We start from the raw sequence: 22,235 nt of genomic DNA on the forward strand, positions 1-22,235 counted from the left end.
TATAAATCAAGAACCAATCATTGTATCCGAATAAAACTATTGCCGAATTAGTGCTTTTGAGCTGTGCCTTCGTATGCGCAAAAATTGTCCAAATCAGACCAAACTTTAACCCCAAATCATGTGATATATATTATAGAAATGCGAAGATAATCCCTTTCTGACAATGGTATGTCTGTATGTCAAAAAGGGGTTGAATCGGATCAATATTTCCCTTAGCTCCTATTTATCAAGTAGAAAGATTTTCGAACTTCCGACAGGCTTTATTTTATAAAACTAATCTATTAATTAATATAAGTTAATAAGCTAAGTTGATTGTAATCCACTCACGATTTCGTCGAACAATGAGTGTTAAATTCTTTTGCAACTTTACCTCAAGTTTTGTCAACACTTGAAGGTATTTGGTCTTGATCCTGGCAAGTTGGAAAAGTATGAAATGTCTGGTTACATCCGAACTTAAATCGTCCTTATTTGTTGTTTTATGCAATTAAATTCCATATTAAATCATTACTGCCAGTAGACATACACAATAAAATAAAAACGTTCACCCACTCGCACGCACACATGCAGGTATTTGGAACTGTCTGAGTTCATAACAGACGCACACATACATATTATGTTGTTGTTTTGCGCAATAGAAGTTCTGGAAATTTGTTTATCAGGCAGAACACACATTTCGGCAGCGCAATTACACATACATACTCGCACAATCCATAATAAAAGCGTTCTTTTAACCATGTGGTTTTCAAGGAGAATTAAAACGCATATATGGTCAAGCATTAACTTTATTATAAAGATATGTGTTTGCCATTATGTTTTAAATATTATTTCGAGCAAGTCATCGCCGTTGGTGGCTCGAATAAATTCCAGCGACGAGGCACAATTTCCGAGCACTTTTTGCAGAAATTGTGGCCGTATGTCAGCAATAACAAGTCGAATATTCCTTTCCAAGGCGTCAATCGTCCCGAGCTTATCTATAAAAAAATAGTCCTGCGCTTCTTGAGGTGACACCATAAGCCAACGACACGAGTTAGTGCGGTCACCAAAAGTTTTCTTCCTTAAGCTTAATTAAATTGATTATTTCGTTGGCTGTATGGTATGTAGCGCCATCTTGTTGGAATCAAAGATCATTCAGTTCAACATCCTTCAATTCAGTGACGAACAAGTCCATGCTGGCTCTAACGCGTTCCCCACTATGGCCAGTTTCAATTTTGAAGATATGTATATATCCCTATGATTTCCTCTGTCCATAGAGGACACCAATCAGTAACTTTTAGAAGATTTAACGGCGTCTCTATGATGGCTTATGGGTTATCATCGTTCCAAAAGTGATAATATTGTTAATAAGCGCACCCATTTAACTAAAAGTAATTTTCAACTCTGATAAAAATTTTCTTGTGAAAATCGGCATCGGTGGCAATCTCTTGATATTAAGTTTTCCACTAAGTTTGTAACTCCCAGAAGGAAACGTCAGAGACACTATAAAATATATATATCAATGATCAGCAAGATGAAGTGAGTCGATTTAGCCATGTCCGTGTGTCTGTCTGTATATACGTGAACTAGTCCCTCAGTTTTTGAGGTATCGATATGAAATTTTTTACACGCCCTTTTCTCTGTAAGATGCTGCTCATTTGTCGATAAACCGCCGATATCAGCCCACTATTGCATACAGTTGTCATACGAACAGAAAGATCGAGATCCTGTGCTTGCATGGAAAAGTTTTTCATTTAACGAGATATCTTTAGGAAACTGTCGACGATTATAACCGAAAAAAGGATTGCCTCATTGAAAACCACATGTCTAAAAAAACACCCTTTATTATAAATTCTGCATTGGCATATTCTCATTAGCTTATGTGTGTCTGGTGTGTGTGGTAGTACGATTGAATGCCAAAGTACAGCTTAACCCTGAATTGTGGCGCACTATGAAAGTGATGGTATGTGGGGACTCAGAAGAATACACCCAGCAGGGCACCTCTAACACAACATACACATACACATGCACAAAGTTATAATAACAAATTTTATCTTCACAGTGTTCAAGAGTTGCCAGATGAAAAGCGTTTAATGAGACAGGCCATTCGATTTTTTGTAGTTACACGAAAAAGAGTAACGCTGAAATAACTGTACATGAAACTGGTTGTTCTTATTTTGCTGACGCCTGTTGCCCCAATTTGATATAACTGAAATTAACTGTTGACTGTTGATAATGTGAAGACGACGAAGTACGCCCACGGTACGCACCCATTTTCAACACCGACGCTGCCGTGTGCACTCACGCAAGTTATGCGTGTGAGAACCAGAGCCATCTAATGCACGACACTTTGCTTTCTTTAAGGACATATGTGTGTGTGTGTATTTTGCTACTCACATAAAATACCGTTATACATACAAGTTGTTACAAGCCATTGCTCACATGTGTCTTTAAACGTGTCCTGCTGACAATAAAACACCATTGCACGACAAAGTGTTGTGCACGAGGCGGGACCGAAGGTACGCAAATTCCACTCATCCATTGAGTACTACGCACATTTCTCACGTGTTTTCACTGCAAACGCTGAGGCGTGACTTGCTTGCGTGAGTTCGTTGCCATTTTGTGAACACAAGCATATATCTACTTATGCGACTTATACACGAATTGTGTGCACATTTAGGCATTCAGATAAATTTGCTGACATCTGCTAAAGATGCGTAATATGTTTGAAGAACTAACTTTAACACCCTCAATTATTTTAGGGTTGATGAAGGCTCTCAAAGATTTGATGTGTGGCGGCTACCTGATAACAATTTAATAAACGGCACCTTAAAATTACTCTCCTCACTTTTTTCGCTCATTTGATTAAATTCTCCTTCGAAGATCTAATGCTTTTTTATAAGAAAGCTGTCCTTGACAGCACTCCATCCGAATATTTGATACTGCTTTCACCTTCGTTGCACCTTCCAATCGTGCATCCTCTTAATAAGCAGGCTTAACCTAAATCTTCTTGAAACTGCCGACTAAGGGTGCCTGCAGAGTGAATACTGAAAGTCGATCCGAGCGCACGGCTGACAAATGCGAGATATAAGCTTCAAAACTGTGTGCGTACAGAGAGTGCAAGCTGACCAAAGCCAAGTTTTTTATCGGCGACCCACGCTGAAATAGTTCATATATTATATATTCCAAAAAGCTTTGCGGCTAACGTCTTAAATCTTTATACAAATGGTGAAATTCATTTATTCATTCAGCAAATTTCATCTCTTATTGTATTTATCGATGTTTTCCATACTTTTTTTTTAACATTTAGCATTCTTTCTTTCTGAGAAATGTCTTCTATTTTCACTTACATACGAGGTTTGTTTAAAAAGTATCGCGAATTTTGTATTCCCTTCAAAAGTGTTTGTTTATTCATGAATATCAGTTTTGTTCTCTTCATGTTGACAAAGTAGTCACCCCGAGATATAATATACAAATGATTGTTCAGTTAGGATGAAAGAGAGAAGGTATAAAATATCACGATTATGAAATTTGCCAGGATAGCACACAACTCATGCCTTCAATGATTTTTGTATGGTATATCGGATAATTGTTCACTATAGTATGCTGGCTATTTTCATATAATGTATTTGAAGTTCGTAGAGACGGGATTCGGGTTAACCAAAGCATTTTACACTCAAAAAGGTGTTATATGAAAATCGGACTTGATTGTAATCCGATCTTTAAGAAAAAGTGAAAACTTTTTTTAATAACGATGGAGAAGTTAGCGAGCTATGAAATTTCATCTATAAGTCGACGGTGGCATACCCAATAAAAATGGAACTTTTTATTAACCCAAACGTGACCCTTTTGAAAATATTCTAAACTTCCCAAATCCATTAGAAAACACTGCTTTTCTATCATTATCTTTCGAATAGGGGCAACTATAGAGTTTTGTTCTTTGTGCTCGATTACCTATTTATTTTCCCAAAATTGAGTTTCGTACTATAGGTTGATAGAGCCTATCTTTCGACAGTGAGTAAAAAGTTAGCACTATTACTACTACATATCGTCACATCTAAGTTTGGCTAGTATCGATTACAATCAAGTTAATACACTGAAGACTAGAACCTTAAAATCAATCTTTCAAAAAATGTCTTTGCCTTTGTAATAATAATTAAACCCTAAGCATAGTTCTGCCATAAACAAGCTGTCTATATAACCCATTAACTCTTCAAAAAGGGCTTAAAGCTTTTGCAGTCCTATTTTTGTACTATGATACGAAGCTGACGAAAAGTGGGTTTTAAAGCACTAACTATTGTTTTCGGTAAATCATCAAACATCATAATTTGAAAGATTTCATTAATTGAAATAATAATACCAGGCAGTAAATGTTAAATTATAAATAAATAAACTACATAATAAATATATAACTCCTAAATATGTGCAACGGACGCACGCAAACAAGTCATGCCTCAGCGTTAGCAGTGAAAACTCGTGAGAAATGTGCGTAAAACAGAACTAATGAGTGGGATTTGTGTGCCTTCGGTCTCGCTTCGTACAACACATGTGAGCAATGGCTTGAGGCATCTGTATGTATAACGGTATTTAATGTGAATAGCACAAACATACAAATTTCTATTATTAAGAAGACTCAGAAGGTTGTTACTTACACAGGGCTAACTTAGGGTACTGTGGGCGCAACAGGTGGTGGATAGCTGAACGGCCTTAAGTCCCCCACCAAAGCAGACGGAAACGGAGAGTATAGTTTGAAAGGTTATAACTGCCTGAAGTCTCTAAAATGGAATGAAGCGACGTCGCCCATAACTAAGTGTGGGAACAACAAATTCCCGAAAGCTTCTGACTCGAATTGAGAGGGTTCTTGGGCGGCGTCTGTCTTCAAATTAAGAAAACTACCTTCCAGTAGGGGTACAATGGTATGGGTAGGATACCAGAAAAAATAAAATATGTGCAAAACTGTAGAAATTTTTAAAGTTACCGCAAATGTAATATGTGCAAAAAGCCGACGATAACCAGCGACTACAATGAAGCGATGGTGAAACATTAGGCCTTAGTATAAACTGAAACCGTAAATGCAAGGTGCGTTCCAAAGTAAACAGTAAAAACGTAACAAAGTAAACTCCAGTGGCGCCATCAATATGTCGACTAGTGCGTTAAAATCGGCCATCCTTTATCGACTTCCAGTAAAAAACATCATGACATTTCATCTAGAGGAAGTGAAGTTATTGCATTTTAAGTGTCAGTATGTTTTTGTCATCGGTGCGAAAATGAGCTTCAAACAAAGAGCCAACATTAAATTTTGTTTTAAAATTGGTAAAACTTTTACCGAAACATTTCAATTGATGAAACAATGCGATGATTGCGTATCCCGTAGCAGAGTGGTTTCAACCTTTTCAAAGTGGTCATGAGGACATAAATGAGAAATGATCCGAAACCCAAAAAATCGCGCCTGGAGAAGTCAAGAGTGAAGACAATGCTGATTTGTTTTTATGATTCCAAGGGTATTTGTTCCACCCGGCCAAAACGTCAATGCGGTATTCTACCTTGGAGTTTTGAAGCGTTTGGTGCGCCGTATTCGACGTTTTCGGCCCGAATATCACGAAGATGGAAGTTGGCGTTTGTTGCACGATAATGCGCCCTCTCATCGATCGACGCTTGTGGCCGATTATTTGACCAAAAATCATATTTTAACAATCAACCACTCACCGTATGCACCTGTATGGCACCGTGCGACTTCTACCTTTTCGGAAAAATGCATTTGCCGATGAAAGGAAAGCGTTATGCAGACGTGGACGCCATTCAAAAGGCTTGCACCGACATACTGGCGGCCATACCGGGCAACGAGCTAAAACACTCGTTCGACATGCTTTTGGACAGTGCAAAAAGTTGTATTAAAGCAGAAGGAGACTTTTTTGAATAAAATCGATAAAACCATTTGTTCTGTCTTTTTTTTTAAAGTCCTGTTTACGTTGGAACACACCTTGTATGAGCGTAAAAATGAATCCTTTCAGAGGAGCATTTAAATTAGTTCGTTCACTAGAACAGGCGCCTGTGAAAAAAGAGGTCGTCCGGCACCGCTTAAAGAACATCCGGAATTTGCTACTGGAAAAAAAATAAACAGATCGTGATCATATATTCAAATTGGAAGAGATGGTAAATAGACTAATAAATATGTTGTGTCTACAACAACGCTCTATAAAGAGCCCTATAAGAGCACTTTCCAACGTTACCTCGAAGTTTCTTGCAAGTGTTCAAAATCATTATATCAAACTTAAGAAATACAGCCCAAATAACCAGTTCTTATTGACTAATATAGAAGTCGCACAAATAGCCAAATAAAACAGCTAAGGATCCAAAATGGTAAAAGATGGTAGAAGATGGCCTATCTAGCACCCTATATGGTTTTTGCAGGAGGAGCTCGACGATTTACGCAATCAAAAAACAGGCAGAAATCGCAGATAATTCAATAGGAAGTACTGCACAATCATCACTTTTAAAGTTAAAAATGCATTTAACATAGCGTATTGGGTTTACGGAAATTTAAATCGCCAGCGTAGGAGTATTTACATAGATTGTAAGAAACTATCTGCCAGACTACTATTATATGACACTGTAATTAAAATTTACGCTGTAATGGAGTGCCACGAGAATCCATGTTAGGACCGCTGTTAGGCAATATTCTTTATGGCGCAATATTACGCCTCCTTCAAAAAGTGTGGTCACGACAATGGGATGACGTGTTTCTTTTTGGTAGCAATAGTGAAAGTGCTCTACACAATTTCTTTCTCTTTCGTAAAACTTTTAGAGCTGAGTTAAGTGCAGCTTGCATGCCAACGGAATACGGGGAATCCGATATACATACATCTTGCTTTATTCAGTATTTGATCCTTTTGTATTAAAGCAGTAAAAGTCAAATAAGGAACTGAGCCGATATTAGATATCCGGAGATCTACATTATCAAAAATCTGTCAAAGGTCTCAAACATCTTTACTACCAGGAATATATCGCTACATACATATACTTTTATATTACTAGCGAATTTTAGTCTTTGTCTTAGTTTAGCTCTGAAATCTATTTTTACCGACATAAATTTCTCCTATTCTTTATTTTCTTATGCTTTAAAAACATCAAAAAACAATCTTGCGAAAAAATTACTTTAAACGATTTTTGCATTTTTATTTAAAAGCCAGCAGTGTACATTGTTATATCTTTGTTGTTGCAGACTTTCGTTTAACTAGACACGAGACGTATACGTAACATTTGTTTGAAATGAATTCGAAAGTACACTGAATTATTGTCGGCGACTGACGAGTGTGATGCTGTTCATTCAACTTTATTTTACTTCTTTTTTTTTGTAACAACTCTTTTATTATCTCTTTACTTTGTGCTTGACTAACGGTCTGTCAGCTTAAAGCTGCTTTGCTCCAGCGTGTTGTGGGGGATGGATGTTGTCCCACTCAGTCGCACTGAATTTGCTTGTAGCTGCCATGAGTAGAAGAAGAAGTTGTGATATACATATATTGTTTCTGTTGTTATACCAAGTTCTGTTAAATAAAAACTTAAAGATTTTATTTAAAAAGACGATTTCTTTGTGTACCTAATTTAAGTATATTTAAAAATGTTCTGCAAAAATTGTTGATCTGGCAATTAGTTTCGAAGATATGAACATATTTGTACGAATTTTTTAACTTAGTGTAATCGGCTCCCAAAATTTTAAACACATTTTTCTTGAAACTCTGTTTTCCGCGTCGCTAAAGCAGATATCTCCGAAACGGCTAGACCAATAGACTTGAAACTATTACACGTCTTTCATTTATACCATATTCGTCAGGTAATAAGAGTTTTTAAGCTCCTTTTTTTACCTGAGACAAGACATTTCATTACACGGGTAGAAGTAATTAGTATTTCTAATAAATCTAATACAATTTACGGCTGTGTCCGAACTTTTTTTTTTATTTCTTTTATATTAAGTATGTCTCGTTATATTTGCATGCCACTTATTTAATTAAAGATATTAACTATTGTAAATAGTTAGTTATATAGATCTTAAAAATTATCAGTATTTTGGTGAGACGCTAAATAGCAATGTAACAATATAACAGAAGATCGCAGCAAAACAGCATTCTGTTCATAATGCTGGAATAATGAAATGCTGACGCCAGCAATAAGTATTCGAGATATTTTATAGTTATATCTAAACAAACATTTAATTTAACAACAATAACAACAAACAATCTTACACTCACCACAACTAGAAATAAATTCATTGCAAACGAGTGGATCAAAATTAATTCCCCACAATGCGCTGAAGCAAAGCAGCTTTAAGCTGACAGATCGTTAGTCAAGCAAAAAATAAAGAGATATTAAAAGAGTTGTTACAAAACACAAAAAAAGAAGTAAAATAAAGTTGAATCAAGAACAACACACTCGCCAGTCGCCGTCGATAATTCAGGGTACTTTCGAATTCATTTCAAACAAATGTTACGTATACGCCCCGTGGCTGGTTAAACACAAAACCTGCAACAAACACATATACAAGGAGATATATGTAATAATACAGTTATGTGTATTTATGTACACTGTTATCATACTCTATGCCGTTATTCAAGCAATCACAATCGGGATAATTTGCATGGAAATGCAGATATAACAGGACAGCAAACACACACACACACAAACTCCAATAAATGTACACATGAAAATTGTGAGGCGTAGTTAAATGGCATATGAAAATTGTGACATTTGCAGACTTTGAATGCCACAAAGTTAAGCTGATTTTGTGTAAAAGTTAACGATGAGGAAAATAACGTAAATATGCGCAAGTTTTTAATGTGCTTGCGTGTGTGTGTTTGTTGGAGAATGGCTGCGTCAATTGATAAGTATTTCGTTCTTCTGGCATTTGTGCGTGTGATTATACGTAGAGAAGTGTAAGAGAGTGGTTACGTAAAGTCTGTCACATTATCTGCATATTTCGAAAGCCGTTTGTGTGTTTGCACCCTATTTAAGGTTGCTATGATAAATATGCCTAGACAGAAAAATACAATCGCATTAATTTCGAGTTAAATTGAAATTCACGCCTTTGCAAATATTACATGATAAATATCAAATCATCTTATTTGTCATATAAATATAGGGAGTAATAACATCATCGAGAATTTATAATAGCTAATTTAACGAAATAAAAACTTTTTGCTTCAACTCTTCAGTGTTAAGCACAAGTTTTAACTTAGGGTTTTATTTAAAACACAATTTTTATTGTTTTTAGATTTTTAGAGTGTACATATATATATTTCATAATATTCTGTGAAAATTAAAAAATTGATGTTTGTAAACGCTTTTTTGGTTTAATCGGCTTCCAAATCTTTAAACGCGTTTTTCTCGAAAGGTCAGGTATTAGTCGAAGAAATACGCTTTTTGATAACAATTTGGGCACTATGAAATTTAAGTTTTAGAAAATATTACTTTTTTTATGGAAGTGGCGAAAAATTAGTATTTTTACTATGCATCCGATAATTTCTTTTATTATCAATATTAATTTAAAAAAATATTTGGTTTTTGGATTTGAGATAATTTTAAGTAGAAAATGTAAGGAAGGGATCAAAGCCAGGAAATACCTTCATAATATTTAGGAAAGCTTATCCATTCAATTTCATTAAAATATCACACACAAATATTCTCCAAAACATATTTTCAAGCAATTTTATAAATAAATATCTCACACACTGACCGGCATATTCGTTATAAAGTTTGCAAAAATAACAAAAATCAGTTTACGTGCATATAGAGATAGAGGTAGTATTGACCCATTTTGACCTATTTTTAGCATTATTACATATTACTAACGGAAAAAATACCTCACTTACTATCACCAATATATTTATAAGGAATGTAGTCCACCGGATGTTTGATAATCCTGATATCAGTTATATGGAGGCTAGGCTTTTCACTCGATGTTATCCAGTTTAGGCACACAAATGCACCGTTATAGCTCACATATTGGCCATATGCGGTATAAATTCAGCCAGAAGTTCGAAAATATTTATATTAGGTATATGGGGGTCTAAGAGAAGTATTGACCGGTGCAAAGAAGTTTTGTCCTGAATAAATTGGATTATTATAGCTTAGGCGGTTTAGGAGATATGCGTATTGAACCTTTTAGTGGGCGGGGCCACATACACTTTTTAATACCAATTTTTAATTCGTAATAATTTAATTTGTTATACAAAATAACAGTCTTGTACCTTATTGTGGAGCTTAATTATGGCAATTTATTGATTTTCAATTAATGGCGTTTAGTGGGCGTGGGCGTAAACTTAGAGGTCTAATTATTAACGAAAAGGATTATTCAAGAAATTTCGAACTATGATAATAAAATCTTATACTGGATGGAAGCCTTTGTTATTTTGACGAATTTGTGCTTAGAGTATCCGCGATTTTTTAAATAAAATATGATATGAATAAAATTTCAGTTCAAATTCTATAAGTATTTTTCATATATTAGGAGAATTAGATTATATTTATTTCTATGGCGTCTGATAAAGTTGGGGCTAAAATTAGTAGTAATTTTAGGAAACTTTAAGAAATGTGCTCTATATATATATGACTTTCATCAGAGATAATAGTTAAAATCAGTAATTTCTAAGGATAGTTCTTATTGCAAAGTAAAGTTATATTCGTTAACAATCGTGCACTATTCTGTTAAAATGATGGCTTCTCATATTCTGCCCCAATTAAGCTTTGAATGTGATTTACCATGAATGCCCGCATTAACCTTCATATTTTTCTTCCAAATCGACTTCTACAAGTATATCTAACACCGCCTATATAGACCCGTTCGTTATAGGCGAGTGCATACTCAGCTGAATATTTCACATTGAATTTTGATAAGAAAAGGTTCCGAGTTATACAAATCATACGAACATATTATTGTTGGTAAGAAGTCAAAACCTAATAATCAACGACTCGACTAGAACAATGTGAACACCTCTGATCATGACTTTGAGCTTTTAAAGAATTACCAGTAAGTTTTAACGGACCATATTATATATCTTTATCTAGTTAGAAGAGAATCCAAGCATTTAACATTGATCTTAATAGCGGCGTCATTGTAAAGAAGAAAAGAAGAAGATCAGAACAAAGTGAAATAAGGCTAAAGCGGTCTAAAAGATACAGCTTCACATTACATTGAATTATACTTTTTAACTAAAATTGGCTTAAATTTTTTCAGGGAAATAAATAAAACATTTGCAAACAAACTTAATTTGTGACTACCATATAAATAGTTATCATCACAAAGCATTCAATAACAACAAACCATACAGTACATATACCACATATAAAAACTATAAAAGCTAATCCAAGCTCATCACAGTTCGTTTTAGCACATCCTCAGCTGAATGCCTTCATTATCTCATACTAACTCTTTCTCTCGTTAATTGTGCTTGTCACTACGTGAAACCTGCTCGGCTTGCAGCGCACTTTATTAAAAGCGAATCTAAGAATTTCAACACTTCATTACCAGGTTAATAACTGAGTTGGGGGAATTTCATGGTAAATCCTTAAAATAGTATGAGTTTTCCAAATGCCGTGCTATGAAAGGCAACGTCTACACATCGTATTAGTGAGCGAGATATTTACTGAGTGGTGTGCTCTTGCATGAGTTGGCAAATAACGGCACTTGACTCACAGCACTCGTGTTTGTGCTCTTGCTTCTATTAGGAGAACAATTTATGCCAAGTTTGTGAACGCTTACCTGGCTGGCAAAATGACAGGCGGCGCGCTTTGTCGCACATCTTCAGGTTAGTGGGGGGCGTGTTGGAACACACGTTTCATTAAGCAAAGAATTGTGTGGGGAGAGATGTGGAATTTTAATTTATTTTAAGAAAGATAATGTTGCTAAAGTGTTAGAATTTTCTTGAATTCTCTGACGGCAGCAGTGTTATAAGATAGTTTCAAGGGTAAATATTCAAAGTAAAGAAACAAATGGCTCGAACTGTTGCTAATCTAGGTATTTAAAATCTGCTCTATTTGTTATGTACTGATGATCAAACATTCGGATATATCGTCTGAAACTTCCTGCGCATTATTTTATGCCACTACTAAGTGCCGTGGAAATTGTCAAAATTAAGCCGTAACCACATCACCTCTCACATAACGGTATTTTTAATGTTCATAAAAGTGTGGTAAAACTGAAAATATACGATTTGGTGAGGAGAGGATAATAAGTCGTTTCTCACCAATTGTTTTCCGTTTTAAACGAAATTTGAGCGTGTACCACTTTTATAACATGCTCGAGATATCTCAAAAATACCACACACGCTGTTCATAGTCCAAAAATTGTAATGCTTGATACTTTAGTTGTTCGCTTTGATTTAATATTTTTCGCATTGTTGTAAATTTTTAATAAACAATTAATTTTACCCACCTGTCTTTCTAATAGATTCTTTTATATTTTCTAGCAGATAATCATTATTTAACAAGGCAGCAGAGCTCGGCTGTGTGACCTTAATCAATTATTGGGGCTTAAATTACAATCTCTGAGGTAAGTGGATTATGAACGATTTCAACTGTGTATGTAAAATTAATTGGGGTTGAGGCGATGAGAGACTAAGTTAATTATTACAAAATTAATTTTTAATAAAGATGATTTTATAAATGATCTTTTATTTTAGAGAAAAACAATTTGCTTTAACACTTCTAATTAAAGTATATAAATATGTTTTGTAATGTTATTATACTATGTTAGATCAGTTATTACTAAATATATAACTGAATATTCCGTTTCAATCAACTTTTTATTTAAAATTTCTATCAAACGTCAGATTTTGGTTTGCTTATAGCACTTGAAAAATATTAGAATAGAAATTATAAATCACAAAGAAACAATCAGAAAATTAAATAATTTCCAAGTAGTGATAACTCTACATAAATAACTGACATTCGCCGAATCCTTTTTGCTACTCGAATTGGTGAACTAACTAACTGTAGTTAAGTTTCTTAAAAGTTGGCAACGCTTTTCGCAAATAGGTTTCAATTTTCAAATAAAAGAAAGAAAGTTCATATCCTACTTGTACTACTTCTTACAGCAATTTAAATTTCTGCAGAAATTGCAGTCAACGAAAGCTTTTCGAATATTTTCCATTTCATGCCCATGCCACAAGTGTGTAATTTTTTACGCGATGTGATCGAGTACTGCGAGTTTAAGTATTAAAACTGGATTTAACAAATTTTAAGTGCTTAAATATATATGTAAGTAAATCAAGACTTTTAAGTTAAGCTTATCGTTTATGAGTTATTTACTGAAAAAGTATAACCTATTGATTAGCAGACTTCGTGTGAAGAAGAGAAAACTACACATACATAGTTTCACTTATTACAAACAAAATAGTAAGATAAGGCAAAACTATAAAGCTTACGTATGTTAAAAATAACAATTTCGCGTATTTTTATACAAACTTTTGTTATCGCCAATTAAAATAGGCTAAATACCAAATACAAACATACCAAAGCTCAATTCAATTTTCCATACATTTGTAAAAGCCTCGGTTGAGTTGGCATTCAGTGCCTTCAGCGAATTTTAATATTTTCGGCTTCGGCTCACTTATATACTCTTGGAACATGTCGCTACAGAGTATTATAGTTTTGTTCATTAATCGATATAGATATGACACCACGTTATCGAAATACAACTTGTAAACAAAGTTTATTTAAGGAATGCAATCTCACGATCAAAAATAGTTGAAATCGGATAATAACTTTTCAGATTCCTAAGTATGTGGACCTCAGAGTATAAAATGTTCGGTTACAACCAAACTTAACACTTCCCTTATTGTTGGAGCTCTATTTGTTAGATTGTTGAAGAGTTTCGACGTCTCATCACCCGTAATGATGCGTTTGATGAATATAAGGTTTTCAGCTAAGGTGTCAAACATCCCTTTTGCGACCTTTACTCGACGTCGTTTTGATACTAGAGAAAGGTCTTTGAATGCAAAAAGACGATTTTCAAGCACTGTAACACATAGTAATTGTGCAAAACATAGTAAAAATCCAGCCTTTTGTGTCATAAACAAACATCTGTGAAACACATAATTGACACATGGAGATAAAAAAGCATATGAACATAAAAAGGGTTGAACGAAGATAGGAATCTAGAGAAGTTTAAATAAACCAATCCGGATCATATTTGATCACATGGTATATATTTTCAAAAATCTCGATGATTTTGGTAAAAGTAAGGAACTGAATATATTTCAGCGGAACTAAACTATATGTAACTTATATGTCTTTAATCGCCATCTTTCCAATATTTTGGTTTTTCTTCTGCATGCTAAGTACATATCGGTTCGACCGATATTGATTGTTTACCCTAGCGATTGAAATAAAAAAAAAAACGGAAAAAAGGTGAAATTTGCGGCGAAGTCATTTGCGATAAAATAATTCCAACAGACCAATAACTATTCAAGGGCTCTTGGCGAACAGCCTGCGCGCTGATTATATTTCTTGGATCTTGGAAATCTAGCTTTACCGAATGCTACTGCATAGACAGCCTATTGTAAACTTCGATATACGAGAACATCTATCCTACAGCGCTTTATAACCACATGGCTGTCATTTTTTTTCATTTCACGAAGTTTCATCTTCCTTTTCAGGTATAAAATAATATTTTACGTTGAAAATCTGCAGTTTCAGAGTATTTTTCGACCATGGTGAAACCATAATGAAATTCATGTGGAAAAAAATATGTTCTTGCCTCCGAACTTGCGAATTTTCGAACGCTTCTTCGTACGTTCACATATACATACATGCATATGCATGTATAAGTACGAACATAGTACCACGCTGCAGTCAACAATTGTGAACTATTGATATGTTGACTCTGCGAAAATGCGTAGGCTGTTAATACGCCCTCATTCATTTCATTTGAGTATTTACATTGCTCTCGTTTGCCTGGAAATTCACTGCTATTTTCAGCAACGAGCACATGCAAACTTTGCGGCTGCGCTACCCATTGCTTCGTGACTTTTCAATATGTCTGCAGGCGTTGCGCCACATTGTAATCGCTGCCATAAATTTAAAGCTCAGGACTACACACATATGAAGTACAAGTGCATATATGCAAAGTTAAATATATATTTATGATAATCTACATACATATGTATGCACATATGGTATTGTATATTTATATTTGCTTATGTGTAATTATGTGTGTGTTTGTTTATATAATAAAGTAGCCGTGCACCTTTCCATTCAACTGTTATTTCCATTGAAATCAATTATTTTAATGGAACATTTATTATTGTATGCTATTATGTAAGTAAACAAATGTGTAAGTTCATATGTAAGTACATAGGTACTATATGGTATGTTTGTGTGAGTGTGTGGGTAAATGGGCGCACAAAAAGCAATAAATACTGAAATACCTAACATTATTTTCATTTAATGCCTTATTGTTTTCCTATTCATTTGCACAAAGCATATCGGGAATTTCATGCGCAATCGCTCCACACGACTTACGTAAATACAAGTATACATATGTAAATGGGTATGTGCCTACATAGGTACTCTGCAGGAAAATGCACTAGTTAAAAAAACTATTGCCAATCGACAAATAGAAACAAAAGTTTTATGAATTGGTAGATGAAGCGATGACATAAAGTACGATGCCATAAAGGCATTAAACTGAGTTGACTTAAAGTGGCTTACAATTAAAAATATTTTAGTCAGCGTTGCCATCTGTTTTTATTTAAATTGCAAACTATAAACTTTCAAACATATAGGAAGGACTTACCAATATATGGATATCAAACTAAAGTGCTTTGTAATAGCTTGCAGTAAAAAAATTCTTTGAACTTTTTTCAAAATTTACTTCAAAAAAATTTAGTTAATTAAATTCAACCTTCAAATATTGCTGTCTGAACTATTATATATGTGAGAAGCCCTTCAAAATAGCGAGTTATTAGAAGGTGAATTTCAAACTAGAGAGCTTACTAATAAAATTTTCTTCGAAAAGGGTTACCATCTGTTTGAAATATTTAGTTAAAAAATTTTCAAAAACTAAATTTCAATACCGAAATATTCATGTGGAATTAAAGATTTGAACATTTTTTGTAATATTAAGAAAAAAACATGATTTGAGAGAGAAAAGCATCATATAACAACGTTCTCTCTATTGAATTTTTTACGACGCATACAAGAGAATGCTTCTAGTTTCATATGGTTTAGAAACTTCGAATACCCTATAAAGTAGTGGTAAAGTATATAAGTTATCAGCGTGGCAAGATGAGTGGACTTAGCCAAGTCCGTCTGTACATATCATATACACGCGAACTAGTACCATAGTTTTTAGGATATCGGCCTGAAATTTTGTACACAACATTTATTTATGAAGAAATTGCTCATTTGTCAGAACTTCCGATATCGGAAAATTTAAGCAAATAGCTGTCACACAAACTGACCGTTCAAACTCAAGTCCTTGTTTGGCCACGTATCTTATGTTATTTGACAAGGTATCTTCACGAAATTTGGCATAGACTATTACCCAAGGTATCGCTCAATATCCAAAGAAATTGTTTAGATCGGAACACCCTAGCATATAGCTTCCATTTAAGCTGACTAGTCAAAATCAAGATAAGGATCTTGTTATACCCTTTTATGCTATAAAAAACTGTGAAGGGTATTATAGCTTCGATGCTGCCAAGGTAAACGTTTTTTTATTGGTTAGTTTAATTATTTAATGAACCTGATCTTCCCGGTCTCGAAATTTCCTGCGTGGTAGTTTTTACTCATACTTACATATGTGTATGCATAAATATTGGCTTGACGCACTAGTTGTCGCTAAGGTATTTACAAGCGTATTTTGAGTACTTAAACCCGCTCCGTGTTTGCTGTGCACTGTTTTTCATTCGGATGAATGGTTTGTTGCATAATAATTTTAAATACTAAATGCATTTTCGCATTAATTTTATATTTTCAATTGATTTTGGTTGGCAATGTATTGCAGGTAAATTGTTTTCTATTGATAATTTATTGCTTTCATTGACTTAAGTCACTTAAAATATTGCGCCGCGGGGCTTACTATTAAAGCCGGGCATAGAATGCGTCATTATAGTGGAATTACATAATGTGAAATACGCAGAAAAACAATTAAAAATCTGAAATGCGGTTTTGCGGTGCATATTCTAGGGCTTTGATGTTTTTTGCTTTGTAATCTTCATTTTTAGATTTGAGCTTTTAGTATTGCGCCATCTATCATGCCTTTATATTCTGTTGTGCTGTGTCAAATGTTTAGCTATTCGGTTTACGCACGCAGTTTGTATGGACCCGTCCGGTTCAAATTTGATATTGAGTGTATTGTGGGTTCTAAAATTCTTCGAGGAAGCAAAATTTACTAAAATATTTTCCCTCCGATAATTTCGAAGCAAATAGTGATCGATTGATTTTCTGGATTACTGAAGCATTTACAACAAATGAGCTATAATATTATCAAATCGGTAAAATGGTGAAAGAGAGGGGTTTTCCTGTAGATTTGCGTTCTTTTGCGCCTGTAAAACTTTAGTAAGTCTTAAGTAGAATAATATCCTGGGCTTTATTTTATTTCAAACAGCACGTGTTTCTAGTTTCACCGTCGCGATTCCAAAGATTGGCCCAGTAGCCGTCAATATGGTATCAAGATATCAATATAAAATTTGTTTAGGCATCTCTACTGATCTAACGCTTAAGTCAAGACTTCAGCAATGAGTTCCAGTAAGTTTAGGCGAGTTTATATCAGAGCACTCAATTTTCAACCCCTCTTCCAGATTTTTGGCAACCTAATCTATCAAACACCTTTAAAAGTTATAAGTGGCTCAATGAGAATTAAAACTCACAGTTGAGGAAACCGTAACTGTTACATTTGTGTCTATTGCAGTCAAAAGATAACGACTGTTGTCTATAGGCAAGCACTTTTCCATCAATTCTTGATAACCCAGTCCGCTAGTAAGAAAGCTACCTATGATAATAATAGTATCTGCACATACAAACCGCCTAGAAATATGCAAAAGTTTATATTGTGTAGAACAACTTTCGAAAAAATTATCACGCTTGTGTAATTGGCACTACGTTACCTGGTAAAACGATGGTCCGTTAATTTTACAAAAACAAAATGCATATAAAAAGCCCAATTAACGTCTAACGAATTACAAAGCTGGTGTGAACACCCATATTATAATTTTCGTTATAGTTTTCGGTTAAATTTAATTTCTATAATTTTCTCGCAGCAAATGAAATAGTAATTGCTGTCTACGTGGTAAAAGATCCAAACCGTTGAACTTTCTTTTAACTTGTACCGATCGTTCAGTATTAAAATGTGAACTGAAAAAGCAAACTCGAAGAATACCCGTAGAACTAACTAGGTGCTTAGTTACACAGAATACCACATCCACATAGAATAACCGCTAGTCCAATCGTACTTCTAAATACAAGTGTTTATTACTTAAAACATATATTTTTTTTATATTATAAATTTTTATATTCAATACTAAAAAATATTGTCTCGGATCTTCTAAACTTCGATTTGTAAAAACAACTTATGCGACTGGAGCAAAGCCAATACGGTTATTGCCCATATCGAATTCGGTGTAGTACATGCCAATAAAGATATCACCCAAGATCCAGACGTCAGTATCCATGTAGCTAATGGCAGGTGAGCATTGTCCTTCAGATTCGATAACGTATTGCGAAGCTGGAACGGCGAAGGTCGTACCGCCAATCACGAACTGCAAGTCGGGAAGACTGCTAACGGTCGAACATTCAATATAATCATCACCATCGGCATCTACGATGCTCATGTATACCTCGTAATCGATGTATGGGACAACTATAAGAGAGGTGCCAGTATCGGCGATGGCTTGGCAACCACCGTCGCACAAGACAAGACCACCAATGCTACCGCCATCCATTGCGAATTGCCAGTAACCTTGTTCAGAGATGGGCACATAGGTGAGACTACCTTGGTAGAGGCTGGAATCAGAACCACCCAAAATCATTTCACCACCTTGAGACGAGGATCCAGCACGTGCCAAATAGAAGGAGAACAAATTCTCGCTTATCAAACCCTGAGACCACATGTTGTAGAATGGTGGCACTACGTTGTCACTAGACATTTGTTGGAAAGCCATACCCATTAAACCATCGAAACCGGTATTAACGAAGATGTTACCGGGTTCTTGCATAGCTTCAGCGAAAACTTGATTGCGAATGGTTAATCCAGCTACACTGACGGTATCCTGGGACAAGAAACCAGACAAACTACCGGAACCGTATTGGATGGAGAAGTATTCACCATTGGCTACATAAGTGCTGGAAGCGCTGGAGTTATATTTGTTGTGGTTCTGGCAGGCCACATTGCTGGTAGAGCAGCTCGATGATGGCACCCACAAGTTTGAGGAACCAGTATCGAAGAGCACTAAGAATTCCTGTGGTGGTGTACCGATAGTGATATTGCCGTAGTATTCCATGTTCAAGTAGTTATCCAATTGCTCAGTGACGCGAGAATCGGCAACATTGTATTTACCGCACAAGTAAGCCGTTTCGGTTCTTACCGATTGGGGTGTCTTACGGCAGTTGGAGTTCTTGTAAATGGGCACGCGCATCATATTAGCCGAGGCCAAGGCGACGCAAATGGTGAGGACTACGAAGAACGTGAACATTTTTCTATTGGAACGAGAAGTTAGAAAAACCCTTTAGAATATTTAGTAGATGAGGTTAGGAAGTAAACATTATTCAAATGTTAGTTGTTTTTTAATGGCGTATAACACCCACCGATGATACTAGTATGCAACTGTGCCATAAATTTTGCAGCTCTTCGTTTTTATATAGCCGAATTAAGCTGCGACGTCGTATTTTTGTCACACGAACTTTGTGATAAATTCTGTTTATGTTGGTGTACCCCTATTAACAATATAAAATAATTTTGTTTCAATCACGTCCAGTTTTTTCATGCCAGTTATATATTCATTTCTGAGCTCATTTACGTGTCATTTGTAAATAACTTCATTTATACGACTGTACTTGTATAAATATTTTATTCGACTAACATATATACATATGTGTTATATATTAACTTTTAAATCTCATCATCGTAATTTCACGTCATTAATTGGACAGTGCTATTTAGACTATTTTGGATTTACTGTGAGGTATCACATTAAATACTAGGTTCTACATAAATATTGTGTAACGTGTGTGATATTGCTAAAAGATTGGGCTAAACAAGAACCCAGACATGTGTCATTTGCTATACCACTGATTTGGACCGAACCAAAGGATCATGTAAGTGATTGTTAGTTTCGTTTAACTCAAACAAAAGACATTAAAACCAAGCCCAAACTTGTCTTCGGCCAACTGACCCATCCTACATAGTGTCGAATTAGCTGTGCCAAAAGCCTCCAAATTGATGGCAGTGGACTTGTTTATCTGAAAAAGAAACTCCCCAAACTCAGCGAGGCAAAAATTAAAGAGGGAATATTTGTAGGTCCACAAATACGGCAACTGATAAAGGATAAAAACTTTGAAGAATAACTGAATGATCAGTAAAAACTTGCGTGCTGTGTGTGACAAACAAAGCGAAAGGTTCCATCAGGATATTTTCTTAATGGAGAAGCGCTATCAAGGGAAATGGAGTGCAGGAATGCTAGCAGATTATTGTTAGAGACTGAAAATAGACTTTCCAGAAGCCAAATATTCACAAAACTCATAAGTATATTTTATATTTCTTTCCATATAGATGATGTTTGTATTTTTTAAGAAAATATATATGTTTTTATGTCACAAAAATACCTCACGTTTCAATTTTTTTCAGTCACATATTATTGTTTAAATACCCTAATACAATCAAAATATAATAGAAATTTTTATGTGAAAAAAACTAAAATCTTGTTAGCCAGTGTAATTAGTTAAGAACAGAAAATAGTTTGGTTTTGCCTTCAAGGGAGATCTATGTACGTGAGATAATACATTTTGATCTTATCAAATATTTCAAAACTTTTTGTAATATCATGAAATTTACCTTTAAACAGTCCAATGATAACTGATAAGATACACTGTGAAGAGGCATGAAATGAGCGGTGAAAATCAAACAATTGTTATTTAGCAATTGCTTATTTTTTTTTAAAACCTAAAATTGGTCGGCCTTGAGTAATTAGCTCTTTATAAATCAGTATTATATTGCCCACCGCTCAATCAGTTGTGAATTCATATTCACGAATATTTACAATGAAATTACAAAGCAAACTTTTTATGAATGGACAAGTTTTAACCGATGTATTCTAGTATAAAGTAATCAGCATAAATGATTCAATGCCTCACTGTCATGATTTCAGCATTTGGTCTACCGGAATTGCAAATCTCGATTGCAACTTGCAGACATATAGCATTGCCATTTTTTCTGTTTCTGTTTCTGTTTTAAGGATTTTACGGTTTTTTCTTTGCTCGGTGCAGGTCAGTGCTTTGAAGTCATTATCTACTTGTCTCTTGTTCGCGATACAGTTACAGTTGGTTCTGCTATACTCTTCCAACTCTTCAAAAAAATCAAGGCTTTTTACTAAAACGTTAAAATTGTAACCCAAGATGTGAAAAATCATCAAAAAAATGTCATACATCCTACAACAAAGGAATGTACTACGACTTTGCAGAACATATTATATAACTATCTACAACAACTGACGGGACAACATATGTCTAAATGTTATAGTTACGTCACAGTAAGTGCCTTTTAAGTAAAAGCTCATTACCTTAGTATTAATGCTTATCAAATTTAATTACTTCGTATTCAAGATCCGATACCTTTATAAACTTTTTGAATAATTCGATTCGGAAATTACTATTAATTGTAAGTATTAGAAAAGCCGCTCGGCTATGCCGCACATTAAAATATGCGAATTGGAGTCATTGGGGCACGGAAGCGGAGTCCATGTCAGGGAATAAAGTGCTGCATGGTGCACTCGAGGAGTTAGCTCCCTATAAAACGGTCGTGTGCGGAATAGAATATAAATAATACTAAAAGTTCAATCTTCACATCTCATTATCTATATGGGGTGCTATTCCCCCCAAGTGGAATGGCAATACAAGTGATCTGCTAGTATATATCTATATATGTATATAAAATCAAGATGATTTGAATTCCGAGAAATCTGCCTGTCCGTACATCCGCCCCTCCCTTCATCCGTTCGTCTGTCCCTGCAAGCAATAACTTGAGTAAAAATTCAAATATCTTAATGAAACTTGGT

The 22,235-nt window shown here is 34.8% G+C and overlaps 2 protein-coding genes across 4 annotated transcripts in view; one reads left to right on the top strand and one right to left on the bottom strand.

Annotated features, from left to right (window-relative positions):
- Fife (regulating synaptic membrane exocytosis protein fife) overlaps positions 1 to 22,235 on the top strand; it is a 231,038-nt gene that overhangs the window by 55,492 nt on the left and 153,311 nt on the right. For all 3 annotated transcript variants that reach the window (XM_070111821.1, XM_070111823.1, XM_070111822.1), the window contains one exon: positions 12,435 to 12,514. The gene's annotated coding sequence lies outside the window, so the exon portion shown is untranslated. The remainder of the gene's footprint in view (positions 1 to 12,434; positions 12,515 to 22,235) is intronic.
- Positions 18,518 to 19,673, bottom strand: LOC106624636 (lysosomal aspartic protease-like). The gene has a single exon (XM_014244397.3). It carries the CDS (start codon positions 19,656 to 19,658, stop codon positions 18,537 to 18,539), a length of 1,122 nt encoding a protein of 373 aa, XP_014099872.2. The 5' UTR covers positions 19,659 to 19,673; the 3' UTR covers positions 18,518 to 18,536.

This window comes from Bactrocera oleae, chromosome 6 (genome assembly GCF_042242935.1).
Source record: "Bactrocera oleae isolate idBacOlea1 chromosome 6, idBacOlea1, whole genome shotgun sequence".
Taxonomy (NCBI): domain Eukaryota; kingdom Metazoa; phylum Arthropoda; class Insecta; order Diptera; family Tephritidae; genus Bactrocera; species Bactrocera oleae.